Source organism: Peromyscus maniculatus, chromosome 22 (assembly GCF_049852395.1).
Source record: "Peromyscus maniculatus bairdii isolate BWxNUB_F1_BW_parent chromosome 22, HU_Pman_BW_mat_3.1, whole genome shotgun sequence".
In the NCBI taxonomy this organism is placed as follows: Eukaryota; Metazoa; Chordata; class Mammalia; order Rodentia; family Cricetidae; genus Peromyscus; species Peromyscus maniculatus.
Window position 1 is genome coordinate 55,206,478 of NC_134873.1, and position 18,707 is coordinate 55,225,184.

Sequence of the window (18,707 nt, forward strand, 5' to 3'; positions counted from 1 at the left end):
AACCTGATAGATTAAGAAAGCAGCAGAGAAACAACTAGCTGACCCTCTCTCTCCACCTTCCCAGATCAAAAAGACTGGGAATCTCTCCAAGCCCCTCCCTATTTCCTCCTGTGCCTCTCTATCTAGGCCCTCCAAAATCTCTATGACTAATTCCGGTCAGCTAGTCATGGACTCCGCCCCTTGATTCAAGGTTTAACTTTATTAACAGTCTCAGAGTGAGTGTCAGTGCAATCAAATGTCCCCCTAATACATGCTCTCTTTCTTCACTTATTTTCTCCTTCCCTTTTCCCATTCCTCTCCCTCTACCTGAATATCTACCAGATGCATCTAGCCCATGGCCTGCCAGCCATATGTGCCCCAGAATAACTACAAATGAGACCAAACACAAAATTGTATGTTTACTTAAAAAACATTATGAGATTTTTTTTTGGCAAATTTTAAAACTATTGCTCGATTCTTGAGCGTAAACTTCATAGATGACAACATCATACCACAATGTCAAAAGGTTAGACATGCTTAACTCCCACACTGTAGATACCACCTAGAATCTCCAACTGAGCCATACCCCTGGAGGAGGAGGAGGAGGAGGAGGAGGAGGAGGAGGAGGAGGAGGAGGAGGAGGAGGAGGAGGAGGAAGGGGAGGAGGAGGAGGGGGAGGAGGAGGAGGAGGAGAGGAAAGAGAAGAAGGAAGGAGAAGAAGGAAGGAGAAGAAGAGGAAAAGAAAAGGAGAGAGAGAGGAACGGAGAGGGAGAGGAAGAGAGAAGGAAGGAAGGAGGAGAAGGAGGAGGAGGAGAAAAACATTAAACCAAAACATTTGCTCTGTGTAACAGGCAGTTGCTAGGCCAGGATGCATTGGCTTGATCAATACCTCTATCCCTAAATATCTCTCCTGATCTCTGCTGATAGGAATGGCCCCTCAACAAGGGCTGTACATTAGAGTCCCCTGGAGAGATTTAACCCAATCCCAGTGCCTGTCTCCACCCCAGCAAGCATGACTCAGTTGGCTGGCCAGCCCCAGACACAAGTTTTTTCTTCAAGTGGATGGATTGTTGCCAGGGTTGAGAGCCAGGGTCATGGGATATCAGTTCTGGGTATTTGTATGTATCTACTGAACCTCGTTTGGTAGTTGATGTTGGCCAGGCTCAACGTGGGGTCAAGTATTCTAAGAGGTATATGAATTCCTGGGCATGGAAGCTGGTCCCCTCCCCTCCTACTCACCTACTGTCGCTGCCTATTACATTTAAGGAAACATGTCTAAACATCATTTCTATACATCACTTTTGACTCTTGGAATGAAATAAATGTACTTGCCATGAAATACTTTCTTATCCCAGGTGAAGGGCAAGGAATATAATAAGCAGTGACATCGCAGATTACCTTGAGCCCAAGAAGCCCAGAAATCCCTCCATGAGTTCCAATTTGGTTCTTGAGTTAAATCCCAGGGGAGGTATAAAGATGCTGTGTGAGGACCAAAGATGTTTCCAGGACCACTGAGATGGAAATCTCTGAAGACAGGCCCAAGGCAGTAATAGAATGTCACTGTTTTTTTCTTTTTTTTTTTTTGGTGAGAAAGGCTCCCAAGTGTCTCACTACCAAGACCTAGAAAGAACTCCAACAAGGGCTTTGCCTCGGTGTGCCAAGGTTGGAGAGATACAACTTGTTACTGATAAGATGGTGTTGCCAGAGAGTTCTGAGAGGCCCATTCCAACCATGTGCTCCAAGAAAGAAGCAAGAAAACTAGTGGAAGAAGAAAGGGGATTATTCATGTGGTACAGGCCCACTGGGGAGGTTTGGGGGTACAGCCAAGAGCTTCCTGTTTAAACAATGAAGCAATAAAACGAAGGGCAAGACCTATGCACAATTGGAGTGGCGGAGAAGACTCGGGGGTGTGGTGGACTTCCCATGTAAGTGTGAAGGTCTGAATGTGTGTTCCTGGAGCCCAGTTACGGCTCTATCCAGTGGCGTGTAATCCATAACCCCAGCTGTCCGGCATCAGGGTGGGTGAAGAGAGTGTAGGAGAATCCTATACAGCTACCTTGACAGACAACTGTGGTTATAACCAATAGGCCATCTCAAACAAGGTAGCGGTGAGGACCAATACCCGAGGTTGTCCTCTGACCATCCCCCTCACACCCACAAATGTAAAAGGAAAAGGTGCATAGTCAAGCGGTGTTGGTCAAACTGGTCTCTTCCAGGCTTGTCTCGTCTGGTTTTGTGAGGCTCTACACGTTCCAGTCATCATCACTAGAGGTGGCCCTTCTGGTTCCCACCACAAGGTGACCATTCTGGCTCAAAGGGGTTGCTGAGTTACCATCTTGGGGAAATTGGTTTGATTCAGTAGATCTGAGGAGGGTAGTCTCATCGTGAAGTGATAGGACTACAAGGCCTCCTGTTCTGGAAATCTTAGTTACTCCTATTTTGATGCCTTCAGTCTTTGAAGAAGAGAAGAGAGGTTAGGTGGATTTAGGGCTAAGGCACCTTGTTTCAGCTGTTTTTAGACAGCCACTCCTTAAGGGATTAACTTGTCTACAAGGAGAGCAGAGCAGGAGTGTTACCCAAAGCTTAAGACAGTAAGGGAGACCAGATACCAGGTGAGAGCGGAGATGGCCAGGCCTCAGCCTATGTTGTTTAGTGCTCCTCTGGCCATCTGCAGGCCCAAGTGAGGAGTCAGTGGTTGGCTGCATCCCTGGCACACAGCAGGGGCTCTGGGGGTGGATGTAGAATCGGGGTGTTCTATTCACTGGCACTGTTTTCCCCTTTGTGTGTGTTTTTCAGTCAACCATTTGCTCCATTCTGTTTGTCACCTACTCACCCTGGAGCTCAGCTCCTTAGCAGAGGCAAGAAGCTGACCTCAGGGATTCCTTGCAACACCTAGAGACATTTTGCTTGAAATTCTCAGGAAGCCGTCTCCCTGCAGATGCCCTTAGCTACCTTGACTGTGGGACTCTGAGATGATTTCCCATTTTCTAGCAAGGAAAATTCCAATGATTCCAGGGATCCAGGAGACCATGGACAACCCAAGGCAGAGGCCCCTAAACTCTGCTCAGTTCTGGGCCTGTCCACAGGTCCTAAGAGCTTGTTGGGATTACAGATTCTCCGACTCTAAACTAGACCTGCTGAACAGAAACCCTGAGGTGGAGCACCCATCTGCTTTGATAGGCCTGCAATACTCAAGTTCCAGAACCAGAGACCTAGTGGGATGTCTGTGGTGTGTGTGTGTGTGTGTGTGTGTGTGTGTGTGTGTGTGTGTGTGTGTGTGTAAGAGAGAGAGAGAGAAGAGAGAGAGAGAGAGAGAGAGAGAGAGAGAGAGAGAGAGAGAGAGAGAGATCGATCTCCAGTCATATTTGGGTGTCTGTCATATATCCTCTGTTGAGACACACATTCCATTCTAACTAGAGAGTCTTGAGTGAAAATCCCAATTGAGACAATGATCTCAACCTCGCACCCCTTGTCAGTGCCCCCTCCCACATGAGAAGAGTTATGGACCACACAGTGTTTGTGCATCTCCAGTGGTTCTGGGCTGAGAAACAAACAGTTCTCCAACTCATTTCCTGACATACCTCCATGAAGTTACCAAAGCGGGGTGGGGGGATGGGAGGTGGGGGAGGAGGGGGTACTGTACATGCAGAGCAGACATAAGCTAATGGTTTCCCTACACTGAAAACTCAATACTGAGGCCAAAGGCCTTTCTGTGCGGTCAGACATTTCTGAAGAAAAAAATAATTCCCTTGCAGCCAAGTAATGCTTTGTCAATATTGAATTGTCCGTTTAGTCTTTATTGTGAACATAACCAAAACACATGTAATGAGATGTAGCAAGAGCCTGCACACAGTGATGTTAGCTCAGATGACTTCTCTCGCGCAGCTCTGCTCTGCGGGTTTAGACTGGATAGTCTGGCCTCCGTAGTTTAAGCATAAGTATGCACGGAACTAGGAAATACCCATCAAGGGTGAATATTAGCTGGAGACACATGGCCAAGGCTTGTATAAAAGAAAAGAAAAATGCACAAAATTTGAGTAGGATTAAAAAATAACAGGGAGTGGTACCATCTCAATGTGCTGTGACATGAAAGAGCTCTTACACTTGGGAACAGTCGAATGTCAGGAAGCGTATGCACTTACTGCGCTATTGTGGGTCCTTTGTGGATTATTGCGTTCCTTAGAACCATGGATGGCTTTTATTTTGTGAAAAGCCATTTCAATCACATTGAATGGAAGGCAAAAAATACATAGTAATTTTGTGCTATAAGTAGACAGATTGCAATGTTCTCTTACCTATTGTTGTCAATACTTGGGTGTTTTATTCAATTAATAATGATTAGAACTACTGATATGAATGGGGGCATTTGGGTGAGGCTGGGAGGAAAGCATGCAAAAGAAATCTTAAGAGTTCTTTTCCTGAAGTAACTAGCTGTCTCTCTGAGCAAAGAACAGCAAGCATTTGATGTAGCTCATTAAATGTTTAATGGGTGAATGTCAAAATGAACAGTAAAGACTCCTGGCACTATGCAAGTACGAAGAAGAGAGGATCCCTGTGGTCCGCTCTGATGAGAAAAATTCTCATGCAAGAGAGATCTGTTAAAGGATGGGAACAATTTCAAATGGGGAAGAGAGAGAGAGAGACCCTGTGCAGAGAGGGAGGAAGCACACTGTGATGAGAGACTGGGAGGGGGCATGGAGTACCAAGGCTTCCAAAGATGGTACTGAGGGAGACGTGTGAGTGAGGGATGAGCAGGAACTGGCAGGAGGAAAAGTCAGTTAGGGAGGGAAGTAGACCAGCTCCCGCTGCTCCTGAGGACAGTCTAGTCTGCTGAGCCAAGTCCTCAGCAGCGGTGACAGTCAGTTTCAATGCTTCGGATGTTCCTTTTATATCGTCCCCCAGCAGCTCTTCCCATCAGGAGCAGCTCCCGACACAGACAGGACTGAAAATGAAAGTGGGCCCTCCTTCCTTCCTTGTTTTCTCCTTTTTTCCTTCTTTCAAGATGGACTGTTTAATTGGCATACGGTGAAATTCACCCTTTCTGGCAAATGAGTTCTGTGTTTTGACAAACATGTGCGGTCATGCAAGCTGCAGTGAAAACATGGAATACTTTGAGCACCCCTCTCCCCCAAATCATCCTTCTGTCTTTTCTGTTTCATAGTCAGACCCTCTGCCCGCCATCAGCTGCTGGTAGGCTTATCAATGGCCGTAACTTTACTTTCTCCAGACGAGCACTTAAAAGGACTCAGAAGTCTGTGTGTACCTTCTGACTCCCCACATTAGCATTTGCGATTCATCCACACTTTCATATCTGCTCCTAATTTGTTCCTTTCTGCTTCTGGGTTGAATTCCAGTGCATGGATGTGCATGAGCCCTTCAGAGAGGGATAGTTGGTCTTTCCTTTCTTGGTGATTGTAGATGGAGCTGCTGAAAACATCTGCCTATAGACTTGGGGGTGAAGGCAACTTTTCATGTTATTTGAATAAATGTGCAAAAGTAAGATTGTTATTGGATTTTAGGAGATACTTTCCAAAGTGAAAAGAGCCATTTTATATCCAGACCGCTAAGAAGAGGTTGAGAATCATCACCCTAGAACTTCTGGTCAACGACATGTCAAGTTTCGGTAGCTCTGTGCAGAAATTAACCAGAGTTCTCCTTGGCCACGGATAAGGGAAAAGGATTTTGTGTTTTTAAAGGCACCAAGGTCCTTGGTGCAGGAGGAAGAGGGTCACCCTGCACTTCAGGGCGGGCAGCAAGGAGCTAAAGAAGTTTCTTCGAACATATCCTTGACTGGGCTGCTTGCCAGAGACCATTGCAGCTCCAGCGTGGAGGGTATGGCATGGCACCGCCACCTTGTTTTCTCAGGTGATTAGAAAGGACCAAAGAGTGTCCCCCACATGAGCTGCTTTAACCCCTCAGGTCTAATGTTACAGTCATAGGATTGGATCTGTGCTTGGCACCTTAGCTGCAGAGGACACTGTGTGTCGTGTGTAACAGAAACAGTAACTTCAATCCTGGGAGCCTCAGGACTGAGGGCCGACTGTCCTGGAGAAGGGAACAGACTCTCCTCATGACTCCCCTGTCGTCTGCCAGCCTGGCATGCCACATGGCTGTGTTTGTGTCGTCTTGAGCTGGGTTCGCTGTGAGAGTCTCTGCTGGAAGACATGGGCACATTTGCTCAGAGGCATCGCGGGCTCGCTCTGTGACTCAACAGTTACCTTAACTTCTCTCTCCTCTTCACTTCTCTTCCTCCAACTCCTTATCTTCCCATTCTTCTATTACCTTTTATTTTCTTCCTTTAATCCTCTGGCTTCTAAGATTACACTTCCTTCTTAGGTCGGCCAATGAACCCCACCCTGTCTGCTTCCCGGGAACCCTGCCCTGCCTCCACACCAATTTTGAAGAAGCCACGCTTTTCTTTTTTTACTTGGGGGTGGGGTGGGAATGGGATGGGAGTTCAAGGAAGACAACCTCACTGTTTGTCTCAAGCTAGCCTTGAGAGCTCACAGTGATCCCCCTGTCTCAACTCACATGCCATTATGCCCAGCTATGTGTTTGTTTTTTTTTTTTAAATTTAAAATTAGTGAAAGTTCAAAATTGTCTCAGCAAAGAAGTAACTCAAGGAAAACCAAAAAGTTAATTCCTTGTGGTTTGGGGAGTTGGGGCCAGTACTTGATTTTTAAAAAGCTCTGCGGACCCACAGGAGGGCACGGAGGGTCTACTTGGATGTGAGAGGGAGTGAGTTTTTGTTCACTCTGCTTCAGCCTTCTCTGAACTGTGCCTGTTGTGACTGGATCCTTGGAATGGCAGGCATTAACAGCGCTGGGGGGTGGGGGCTTCTCCGTAAGTAACTTGTAGACCTTCTGGGTTGTGGTACCCATGACTCTGAAAGGCTTGGGAGTTGAGGAGGAAGGGGACATCTGAGGAAGTCGTCTCTTCCACAACTGCCAACTTACCCCTGGGGACAAGTAGACACGCAGCTAAGACTTCCGGCACTGCGTCCCTCAGGTGGGTTTTACCACCACATTTTATGAGCGTGAGCAACAGGCAGGCTCCCACCCTGTGGCATCACCTCCACAGTGCTCAGGTATGCAGCCTTGGATGAGTCTCCCATGACTCATCCTGGGCCTCAGGGGCACAGCAGGGACTGGGGCCCCTCCCTTGGCAGACGTCCAACTTGGTCAACTTCCCAGGCTGGGAGCCTGGGGATGTTTTGATTCTTTGTGTCCCTCCTGGGGATAATGACTTTTCTTGGATACCAGAAGTTCCACTACGACTCTGGCTCACAACTGAACAGGTAAAAGAAGGAATACAGACAGAGGGCAAACCTGCTTAAGTGATCTCTCTCTCTCTCTTTCTCCTTCCCTCCTTTCTTCCCTCTCTCCCTTCTTCCCTCCCTCTCTCTCTCCCTCCCTCTCTCCCGCTCTCCCACACTTGGCACTGTTCACAGTATACATAACAACCATAGGACTGTAGGGCTGGGGTGCGTCTGCCTCATTTCCCCACTGTCCAGCAGTTTACACCCGCTGTCCCCGCATTCAGTGTCTTCAGGCATTGGGTTTCCCCCCATGGAGAGCATGCATCAGCTACATCTCTCTTTCCATGGCTGGATGGGACGTAAGCTCTGCTGTGAACATAGCAAAGGCCATTCAGAAAGGAAGAAGACAAGGGTTTGGGTCGAATTCGAGATGCCACCACCCTTGGAATGCCACCAGCGCTCGCTGTTCTGATTAGATGACACTCCCGATGAAACAGGCAGACCGTCCCCAGCCATCACTTGCAGACCTTCCCATGAATGCTGTGACTGGGAGGACACACGGGGCTGTCTCTCCCAAGAAATCAACCGCTGCTTCCTCTTTCCTGTTTTGAACATGAAGGCCTTTTTTTTTTTTTTTAATGTATTGTGTGAGTACAATATGTAGGGCATAGTCTTTGGCATCACATAAATATTTACTTAATACTTAAAACTCACTGTCATGAAGCATTTGTTCACATGAAAAGAGCATCATCCATTTTCCTCATGGAAAACAGGAGGCACCAATGCTCTCATGCTTCAGGGCTTCATTTTTGTTCTGTATTTTTTTTCCATCCGAGTGATGTTGGAGTTTTGTTTTAGCCTAGCAAGTCCATACACCCCAAACCCGGGAACTACCGAAAAGATAAATGAACTCCCCTAGAGGTAGAGCTCTGGCATTCCTCAGATCCCAGCATGACTTGGTACCCGTTCCTTGACATCTGACAAGGACAACTTAGTGATGTTTTGTTTAGCTCAAAGTTTAAAAGAGAACCAGCCATTGTGGTGGGAAGGCATGGCAGTTGGAAACATGAGATGATTACATCACATCCACACTTAAGAATCAGCTGAACGCCTGCGCTCAGCTCACGTTCTCCTTTTTATTTAATCTCGGACCCCAGCCTATGGGATGGCATCATCTAGATTCAGGGTGGGTCATCCCCCTCTCAGGTAAACCTCACTGGAGATACCCTCACAGATACATCTAGAGATGTGTCTCCCAAGTGACTCCAGATCCAGTGAGGTTGATGAGATGAAGCATTACAACCCTGCTCCTTCCAGGCCAGTGTCTGAGCTGGTGGGGGTGTCTCCCTCTCTTGATAGGTTAAAAAAACAGAAACCCTAAAGAGAGTCATGATAGACTTTGTATAAATTTGTATAGAAATTTCAAGTTTGCAACAAAGACAAGAATCTGGCCTATCCCCTGAAATCTACTTTAGTTATACTGCAAAAAGGGAGTCAATGGAGAGAACTCAGGAAGAGACTTGCTTGGAGAATGGCTTCTGTGTGCCTCAGGGATAATCCTGTAGTGAGCAATAACAGCAGTACCCTGTGTTGTTGATTCGGGCAAGAGTCAACCCTTGAATTGGGCAGTCCCTCCCACACACAGCCTGGAAGCACCCCGGAATCCATAGCCTGACACAGTGAATTTCCTGCTGGGGTTTCATAAAGTGAAAAATATCTCTAGAAGACCAATGTTGAGGATGCCATCACCTGACCTGAGAGGCACTATTCAGTTCTGTCTGCTTCTGTGTGGAAAGAGATGTGGCTGGTCAGTGAGAGGACAATGGAGAAGTGAATCCTTCAATGACCTGCCTGCCACAAAGGACAGTATAGTGTTTGGTGGCATGCCTGCCTCTTTGTGAGTCTCCAAGTATCCTTAAAGCCTTTTCTTGGAGGAAAGATCATCCCTCTCACCAAGGAAAAGAAATTTATTTGCACAGAGTGATAGCTGCACAGTGTATAATCCTTTTTAGTTCTTGGTATCACCTGCTTGCAGCCTCTTATAGATGGTTCTCCATGTCGGGGTTACGTATGATTTGCTGGTACAAAAGGTTCCAGGAGTTTGAAGTTTATGGACTAATTGGAGGACATAAAACATAAGCCTGGAATGTACTGAGGTTTGGGGTTCTCACAGATCTCCTCACTGCTCAGCTTGTGCCTTTTGTGGGTTCTTGTTTTATCACACCAGTCTGGTTCTCTACTTCCACAGACAGTTTCACAAAACAGTCTTGTTATGTGCTAGCTTTCCCCTAACTTTTGGGGACCCTTTCTATTGTTTGTGGTTTTTTTTTTACTCTTATCGGGGGCCCAAATAAATCACATACAGAAGTTTATTCTTAATTATAAATGTCCAGCCTTAGCTTGGCTTGTTTCTTGAAAGCTTTTCTTAACTTCAAATTATTCCATCTGTCTTTGGCCTTGGAGCTTTTATCTTTCTGTATTCCTGTATATATTTTCTTTCCTTCTTACTCTGTGTCTGGCTGTGTAACTGGGTGGCTGGCCCCTGATGTCCTCCTCCTCCTTCTCTGGCTACTTCTCTCCTTCCAGATTTCTCCTTCTATTTATTCTCTCTGCCTGCCATCCCTGCCTATTCTTTCTCCTGCCTTGCTATTGGCTATTCAGTTCTTTATTAGACCATCAGGTGTTTTAGTCAGCACAGTAACACAGCTTCACAGAGTTAAACAAATGCAACATGAACAAAAGTAACACAACTTTAAATACTGTTCTACAACACCTTTCTGCTGTGTGGTATATATGGTCATAAATGAGACATCTGATAACTGCCTGGGTCCTCTAGGGACAGTCACACCAGCACAGTGTATCCAGAGACAACAGTGAACATCGTCCAGAGAGCTAAAGGTGTTAAGGGACACCTTGTGTAACTTGTCAATTTCCCAGACTAGAAGCCTGGGGATGTTTTTATTCTGTGTGTCACTCCTGAACATATTTACTTTTCCTGGATACCAGAAATTCCACTGTGACTCTGGCTGGTAACTGAACAGGTATGGAACTGTGCAGGTAACAGAAGGAAGCCGACTTCCTGTTTGACTTTGCCCTCTTGTGGCCAGGTACAGTAGTGCACACCTGTGATCAACTCTGGAAGTGAAGGCTGAAGGATTGTGCATTCAAAGCCACCCTAGACTACAAAGCAAATTCCAGAACTGCCCTGAACTACATAGCAAGACCCTCCCTATGAGTTAGTGAGTGGATGGAGCAAAGGATGGATAAATGGATGGATATGAAATTTGTTCTCTTCCCTACTCTCTCTCCAAGGTCCCTTTCTTCTGTTCACGTCAGGGAGGCCACCAAGCACTAGGGAACCATAGCATTACTTGGTGATTTAGGCATTAAAAAAAACAAAAAACTTTGAGGGGGTACCAGAGAACAATTTTTTAAAAATATCATCCAGTTATTTCTCCTTGTTGACCAATGTAGCCATGTGGTGGGGGACATCTGTAGTTCATGATTAGGTAGCTTTTGTTAGTATTCAGTCATTTACTTCAGAGCTAATTCCTAGGGAATTGCCAGGTCAAATCTCTTTGTGGATCTGTTTTTGTATATTCTAATATTGCTTTCTGAAAATGTATGTCATCTGCCATTTCCTCTAACAGTACATGAATAAATCAGTTTCCTCCTAGCTTGCCAATAACAAATAATAGCATTTTAAAATAAAGTTGTTTGCTTTATTAGGCATAAAATGATATATCTATGGTGTAACAATAACATTCTGTATTGCATTTTAAAAATTACTAATAAAAGTGTGTGTTTTGTTTCTCCTGCAAATATTTTACATTTACGTTTTGAGAATTTCACATGGGAATTCTGTATTGACATCATCTCCAGTCTTCCTCCTTCCCACTCCGATTCCTCTCATGTTCCCTCTCAAGGCTGCAAACTCTTCTTCTTCAATTATTAATACTACACACCAGATGTGTGTGTGGTATTAGAGCCGACCCCGTGGGGTTGGATAACCTATCAGGGAGCTTGTCCCTGGAGCCAGCTGGTTCTCCATCACATAGCAACCATTATTGCCAGCAGCTTTCCATCTAGGGGTGAGGCCTTGTGAGATTTCCCTCGTCCGTATTAGAACGTCAGCTGGTGTTGTCATTGTACAGGTCTCGTTTAGATGACTATATTGGCCATCTTGCTATGATTTCATGGGTGCAACTGCCTATAATATGTTGGAGACACTGTCTCACAGCAGACTCACTGTCTCAAAAAACAAAAACAAAAAAGGGAAAATATAGCATGTACAAGTGCATGTGTATACCTCTCTTATATACCTGACATATATCACACACATACAGACACACATATACAAAATACATCTGTTTTATGAGACTTTTCCTGGAGAGGCATAAACAAACATCTATTCACCCCAGATAGAGAACCAACCACAGACCAAAGTAAGGAGTGCTTAATGGAGTATGGCGAGGGGCTACTTACAAGAGTAGAAATCACTTAGAAACAGTTACGTCACCAAAGCCCACCACAGCATAGGTCATGGCTCACAAAAGTTGGAACCCTGAAACTCACCTCATAACTTACAGGCAGCCTGAGAAGTTAGAGAGTGCCTTTTGCAGGCAGCTCAGTTGGTCTGAAAATCCTTTCAGGCAGCTGGTCTGATATGAGGACATCGCTCACTTCCATAAGCTTGGGGAAGGACGACCTTAGTGTATTTGCTCAGTTTTAGGAACTTTCTGAAGCTTCTGAATTGTTTATTTCCGTAACAAGCTTCCCTGCAGGATGGAATGTTTCACCTCTCCTTAGAGGTGTGTGTGTGTGTGTGTGTGTGTGTGTGTGTGTGTGTGTGTGTGTGTGTGTGAGAGAGAGAGAGAGTGAGAGAGAGAGTGAGAGAGAGAGTGAGAGAGTGAGAGTGAGAGTGAGAGTGAGAGAGAGAGAGTGAGAGAGAGAGAGTGAGAGAGAGAGAGTGAGAGAGAGAGAGAGAGAGTGAGAGAGAGAGTGAGAGAGAGAGTGAGAGAGAGTGAGAGAGAGAGAGTGAGAGTGAGAGAGAGTGAGAGAGAGAGAGTGAGAGTGAGAGTGAGAGAGAGAGCGAGAGAGAGCGAGAGAGAGCGAGAGAGAGCGAGAGAGAGCGCGAGAGAGAGCGCGAGAGAGAGAGCGAGAGAGAGAGCGAGAGAGAGAGCGAGAGAGAGAGCGAGAGAGAGAGCGAGAGAGAGAGCGAGAGAGAGAGCGAGAGAGAGTGAGAGAATCTCACTATGTAGCCTTGGCTTGTCAGAAGTTCATTGTGTAGCTATATAGACCAGGCTGGCCTTGAACTCATAAAGATCCTCCTGCCTCAGCTTCCTAAGTGAATGGGCAAACACATCCTGTATCTTAATGGGCTTCCCTTCCAGAAGATTTTCTCTCAGAGAAAATTGATACACAATAGCACCACCCCTCTCATGGGAGCTACAGTTTATTTTTTATTTATTTTTGCGATAACCCTTAATATAGGATCCACACTCTTGGCAAGTGTCTCAGTATATAATACAAGACCTAACTTGCCTTGAACCTTGGTAGCACTAATACCACCCTGATTCTGCTTCCTTCCAGGCTCTGGAGACCCCCATTTCTGCTCTCTGCCTCTCTAAGTTTGACTACTGACGAGCCCTTGTGTTTGTGGTATCATGGAGTATGTGTTCTGTGATCAGCTTGTTTTGTTTAGCATGGTCTCCTCCGTGCCTTTTGTTTCAAATGGAGTTTCCTTCTCTGTATGATCCCGTAAACCCACCTTTATGGGTTCACCAGATTTCTCCATAGCTGCTCAATCATCAGTGGACATGTAGGTTGCATCTCGTCTTGGCCATTGTAGACAATGCTTTCATCAAACCTGGGAGAGCAGACATCGCTTCAAAATCCTGATTTCAGTTCTCTAGGGTGTAGATCCAGAGCTGGGGGTGCTGGGTCATCCTCATATATTGACATAAAACCTAGCTTAAAAGGCAAGGCAGATATGTACAGGGGCTGAAGTAATAGAAATATTTGAGCAAGTTCCCTTCAGACAGACCCCGGTGTTCAGGGGTGACTCTTGGCTGTCATGCTGACCTGCACAGACCTCTCCCTTCCACTTAACCTGCATGACTATAACATCCTACCAGCATCCATGACCCCTCCCAGGGGGTAGCTGAAAATAAACACAATTGACTTCATTGGTTGCCATATTGCCCCCTCTAAATCAGAGCAAACACAGTTTGGGACATTTGGTTGAACTACCAATCATCTCTGCTGGAAGCTGAGGGGCAAAGTTTGCAGGAATAGTCTGTCACAGTTAGGAGAGTTCCTTTGAGAAAATTAGATTGGAATTCTCACCATTTTAACTGAAAAAACAGAGTTCTCCTGGATGCAAACACCTGGCAGACTTACACATCTGATTGCATCTTAAATGTGTTATGAGCTGATTTATGGCTTTAGTGTGTTCTGCAGTGAGTTTTAGGAAAGTGAAGAATTGTGGTTTTTGCTTGTGTTGTTGTTGTTTGTTTTGTTTTGGAAGAAATAGTCTCCATCCTGTGATGGCAAGATGGGGGTTAGATTGTGTAGATCAGGTCTGTAACAAGTAATTCCTGCCACATAGATTGGATTTTTAGTTATTTACTTTCTTCTTATAAAAAAAACAAAAAACAAAAAAAAACTAAGGGATGCTCAGGGCTAGTGAGATTCCTCCGTAAGTAAAGGAGCCTGATGCCAAGTCTGACAACATGAATTCTATCCCCGGGCCCCGTGTGGTGGAAGGAGAGAACCAACCCCTGCAAGTTACCCTCTGATCTCCACATGCACACTGTGACTATGCATGCACATGTGTGTGTACATGCTCATGCATGCACATGTGCACAGAGATCTCTGTGTTAAGTCACCAGGGTTGTTGCTGTGAGATCTGGTCAGTGGGCTAATGAACCCTGCATGTGCCAGGGTGGGAAATGGCAGTTTCTCTGTACTCAGGAGGGAGTTGGTGTCATCGGGGACATTTTGAAGCAATAGTCACTAGTTAACAAGGAATCCCAGGGAAGCGGAAGAGTAGGAGGTAGAAGTGTGACAGGCAGGCCTCCATCTTCCTCATCTAGGGATGTGTTAGTTCTGCAGCCTGGGAGTCTTAAAACAGGCTCCCAGTAAACAGCAGCCAGGGCCACCTGGGTGCTGCGGCTCCCCCAGCACACCTGGGTGTTGGTTCTCCAGGGTGATCATTTCTCTCCTCTGTCTTCAGTGGCCCAACTAGTTGCTCTTCTACTGGTGCTCCTGAGCTTTGGAGAAGCCCTCTGCTTTCACAGTGTTACCCCTCCCTGCCTCCTTTCGACCTTTGAGAAGGAGCGACTGTTCTCATCTGAGGATGAGGGAGGAGGAAGAAGTTAGGTTGATTAGACAGCTATTACTCAGAGCCAGGCAGTGACTAGGGCTTCCCAGCACCAGCCTTCCATGTGCTCAGCCGTGTGGCCCCCATTTATTGAAAGAGGTGCCTGCAGAGACCCGTGGCAGTAGATCTGACTCTTACCTGTCCAAGTTCACAAGCACCTGCAAGTTTGCTAAGATTTGAACGTGAAACACTTTGACCCCCTTGATCCTCAAAACTCGTAGGTTAGGCAAAGAGGGCGTCAAGGAATGGGTCAGCTGGGAGAAGAGTCTGGATTGGGACGGACTCTGAGGATGCAGGCCGACATGAGAAGATGTACGGATCTGTCCCCACCCCACCTCAGGATGCTCACTTCTTCCAGCCGAGCACTGAAACGCCTCAGAACCCTCAGCCCCTCTGCCTCCCACCCAGCTCACCCCTACCCAAAGGTCGGTGTTGAGATGCACTAACCCACATGGTCTCCTTTCTGCTTGTGTCTTTCTGTAGCCCCTAAGGACAATGAAGAACGAGTGTTCAGGGAGCGTATGCGGCCAAGGAAGCGGCAAGGGGCTGTCAGACGCAGGGTCCACCAGGTCAATGGCCACAAGTTCATGGCCACCTACCTTCGGCAGCCCACCTACTGCTCCCACTGCCGAGATTTCATCTGGTAAGTTCCTCGATCCGAAACCCCTGATTATAGCTTCTCTGTGGTGAAAAGGATTAGGCATGGGATGGGAGAAGATAAACCTCAATCAAAAGTGCTGATGTGAATGAAAGAGGTTTTCTGGGCATGGTGGTGCACGGCTTTGATCCCAGCACTCAAGAAGCAGAAACAGGTGGATTTATGAACCCTGGACCAGCCTGGTCTACATTAGCAGTTCCAGGTCATGGAGAGCTACCCAGTGTGATCAGAGGAATCTATGAACTGTGGACCAGCCTGGCCTACGTTAGCAGTTCCAGGTCATGGAGAGCTACCCAGTGTGATCAGAGGAATCTATGAACTCTGGACCAGCCTGGTCTACGTTAGCAGTTCCAGGTCATGGAGAGCTACACAGTGTGATCAGAGGAATCTATGAACTGTGGACCAGCCTGGCCTACATTAGCAGTTCCAGGTCATGGAGAGCTACACAGTGTGACCAGAGGGAAATAGGGGGAGAAGGGAGAAGAGGAGAGAGAGGAAAGAAAGGAGAGAGAAGAGGGAGAGAGGAGAGAGATTTTTTCCCATGAAAGCAAATAATGAATGAAGTAATGTTCTTCCAGACAGAAGCATTGTATTTCAATTTGAAACAAAGGAGAAATCCCTCTAAAAAAAGTCCAAGTGTACTGTATATTATTAGTCTTAGGGCTCCATCTATAGTAATGTTGCATCTTTTTTAAGGACTCTGATTTTAAAGTTTAAAAGACAGATCTCAGCAAGGAAATAGTATTGATTGCTTTCCTTGAGTCTCATCCCAGTGTGAAGCTGACATCATCAGCCTTGAAGAATTTGACAATAACGGTAAAGGTTTCCTTAATAAAGCAGCTGGCATAAGGATATGAGATTTAAGTGTTTCACAGGAGTTAGATTCTGATTTAAAAGAATGCATTTTACTGTGCATCTTAAAGAATAAGAAGCAGCAGACTTTCTGGCATATTCTCTGAGGTCTTTGAAGCTGGAATAGAAATCGGTGCACTTGGATGCAGTGAGGAGAGGCAATGGGGCCAAGTTCCCAAATGCACATCTGCATCGGGCTTCGGAGGGACTGTTGGGTTCTAGAAGGCGTTGGGGTTACTCTTCGTCATAAAGCAAGTCACTGAGGTTGGCAGGGCCACTTGCAGTGACGTAGCTTAGACAAACCCCCCTGAAGCAGAAGCAGTTGTCCCCCCCAGATGGCTTCTTGCCGTGTCTCAGCTCTGTCGTTCCTGTCTGGGTTGTGAGGTGAGGAGCTGGTCTTACTGGCTGAATCGTCCTCTTGGCCTGTTGGGAACACCCCAAGCTCCATTTCCTGGGAATGGCCCAGATGACTTGTGGCTCCTTCTTCAGGCCTGAGGACTATAGGACACTCTGTAACATGTCCGTATATCCAAGCAGGAGTCTCAGTGTGAACCTAGTCAGCACACCTGTGAGTTCCAGGTACACTGAGGACAGGGACATGGCTGGCTGGGTTTGACTGTTTCCAGGCTAACTAACCTTGCCAGGGGAACCTTGCTGTGGCTGTGGAAGAAACCTCTGACTAATGACTAATTGGACCATTTGGAGTTCTCAGTCCTAACTGTAGACTGCCCATAATTCTTGACAGGCTTTGGGATGCCCAGGGTGTATGCCAGTCAATGGCAGGCCTTATCTACCATCACAGAGCCCTCTCTGGGCATGCACGCAAGGAGGGAAATGTAATTGACTGGCTTCTATCCAGAGCAAGCAGGCTCATTTGTAGATTTCTAGAACACTGCTACCTCCACTGGTATGAGTGTTTGTACAAGAAACCAAATCCCATTGCGGGCAGGCCTTGTCCCTGCCCCACAAGTGAGGCTGTCCCTGTGGCCTTCTGGAAGGCATTTTTAACCTTCCAAGTGACAGTGAAGTCACACCGCTCAACAGACTCCACAGGACTCAGTACGACATGGACAGTACCCAGAATTGGGTGGCTTTATCTGTTTATTCTCTGACCTAGTAAAATTCCATCTTCTTCTTTCAGGGGTGTCATAGGAAAACAGGGATACCAATGTCAAGGTAAGTGGCATTTTATGAACTTACCTTTGGAACCTGTGGTTAAAGTAAGATTCTAACCCCTTCTGGAAGGTTCCAATTGTTCGCCCTCTCCAACAAGTGTGACCCCTCTACTTTGTCACTGCCCGGCCACCACTCCTACATACATGTATGATATGTACCACAGAAGCACTGCCCATCTCCTGGCACCCCAGTGAGTACCTGCCCCCCAGCATTTGGGCTGCAGTAGGAGAAGATGATAATGCTTTGATTTTTTTTTTTTTCTAGTAGATGTAACACTTCAATTAGAGGCTCGCTGGAGTCTGCTGTCTTGCTTGGGTCTAAGTGTTCTCCCTGTTCCCCCTTCTCAGGCTCTCCAAAGGCACTCTCTGCCTGGCTTGTTACTAGCCCTGTGTGGCTCTTCCTCATTCTCTTTGTGTGATTTCGACTCTGGAGTCATTATTAAACCCTTACAGCTCACTTGAGGTGTTGACAATTGTGTTTCTCTAGTTAATTGGCTACAAATGCGGTGTCAGGTTGTACTGGTAGACGGAGGTGAAACGTGGTCATTTCGAGAGTTCCCTCTAGTAAGAGCTGGGAGGCTATGCTGTCTCCCTTAAGAGCCTAGCTTCAAGCAGACCTTGGGGGTGGTTCTGCTAATGGTTGCTATGATTTGGGACAGTATGTGTGCAGACAGTTACCCCCTTAACTACTGATGACCCGTTACCTCCTTAACACCGCCCCATGACCTTGCAGTTAGAACTATGGGCCACGTTTTGTGGACTTACTAAATTCGATGGCAATTTTTAAGTTTGGCGGACATTTTTTAAGCCCAAGAACTCCTGTATGATATGCTCCAGTCCTGACCCCAAATAAATAGTCATTGTGACGTGGTCCTGAGTTGAAAATGGGGGTCAGTACAGAACCTTTAATAGAGAGGGCTCCGTGGAGAACTGGGCAGAAGGGTGGTCCCTGATCTTGGCGGATGACAGCTGGAAAACTGAGCAGCCTTCTCCAAGCTCCCAACACCCTTTGAACATTGCTTCCATTCCTTCTTTGGGGCATTTAGGAAGCCCCGTGGTCCTGTTGGGGAGTGTTTTGAAACACTGTATTATAGGCTTGATGAGAGGGTTAGATTAGATTAGGACATTGTCTCCACCGGGACCTGATTAAATCTCGGGTGCAGTCTTGCTTCCTCACTCAGGCTTCCCCTGTCTTTGTCGTTTGCAGTTTGCACTTGCGTCGTCCACAAGCGATGTCATGAGCTCATTATTACGAAGTGTGCCGGGCTAAAGAAACAGGAAATCCCTGACGAGGTAAATATTTACAACACTGGGGTTCTGCACTTTCTTCCTTACCAGCCTCTCCCTTCTCTGTCCTTGATGTGGTCCCAAGGAAACCTTATCACTGTGAGATCCTGCAGT

At 46.5% G+C, this 18,707-nt stretch overlaps 1 protein-coding gene across 3 annotated transcripts in view; it reads left to right on the forward strand.

Moving 5' to 3' along the window:
- Prkce (protein kinase C epsilon) overlaps positions 1–18,707 on the forward strand; it is a 505,293-nt gene that overhangs the window by 296,609 nt on the left and 189,977 nt on the right. For all 3 annotated transcript variants that reach the window (XM_006986497.4, XM_042267318.2, XM_076559041.1), the window contains 3 exons: positions 15,105–15,264; positions 17,273–17,307; positions 18,514–18,599. In XM_006986497.4, the coding sequence (XP_006986559.1) occupies positions 15,105–15,264; positions 17,273–17,307; positions 18,514–18,599 (281 nt within the window). The remainder of the gene's footprint in view (positions 1–15,104; positions 15,265–17,272; positions 17,308–18,513; positions 18,600–18,707) is intronic.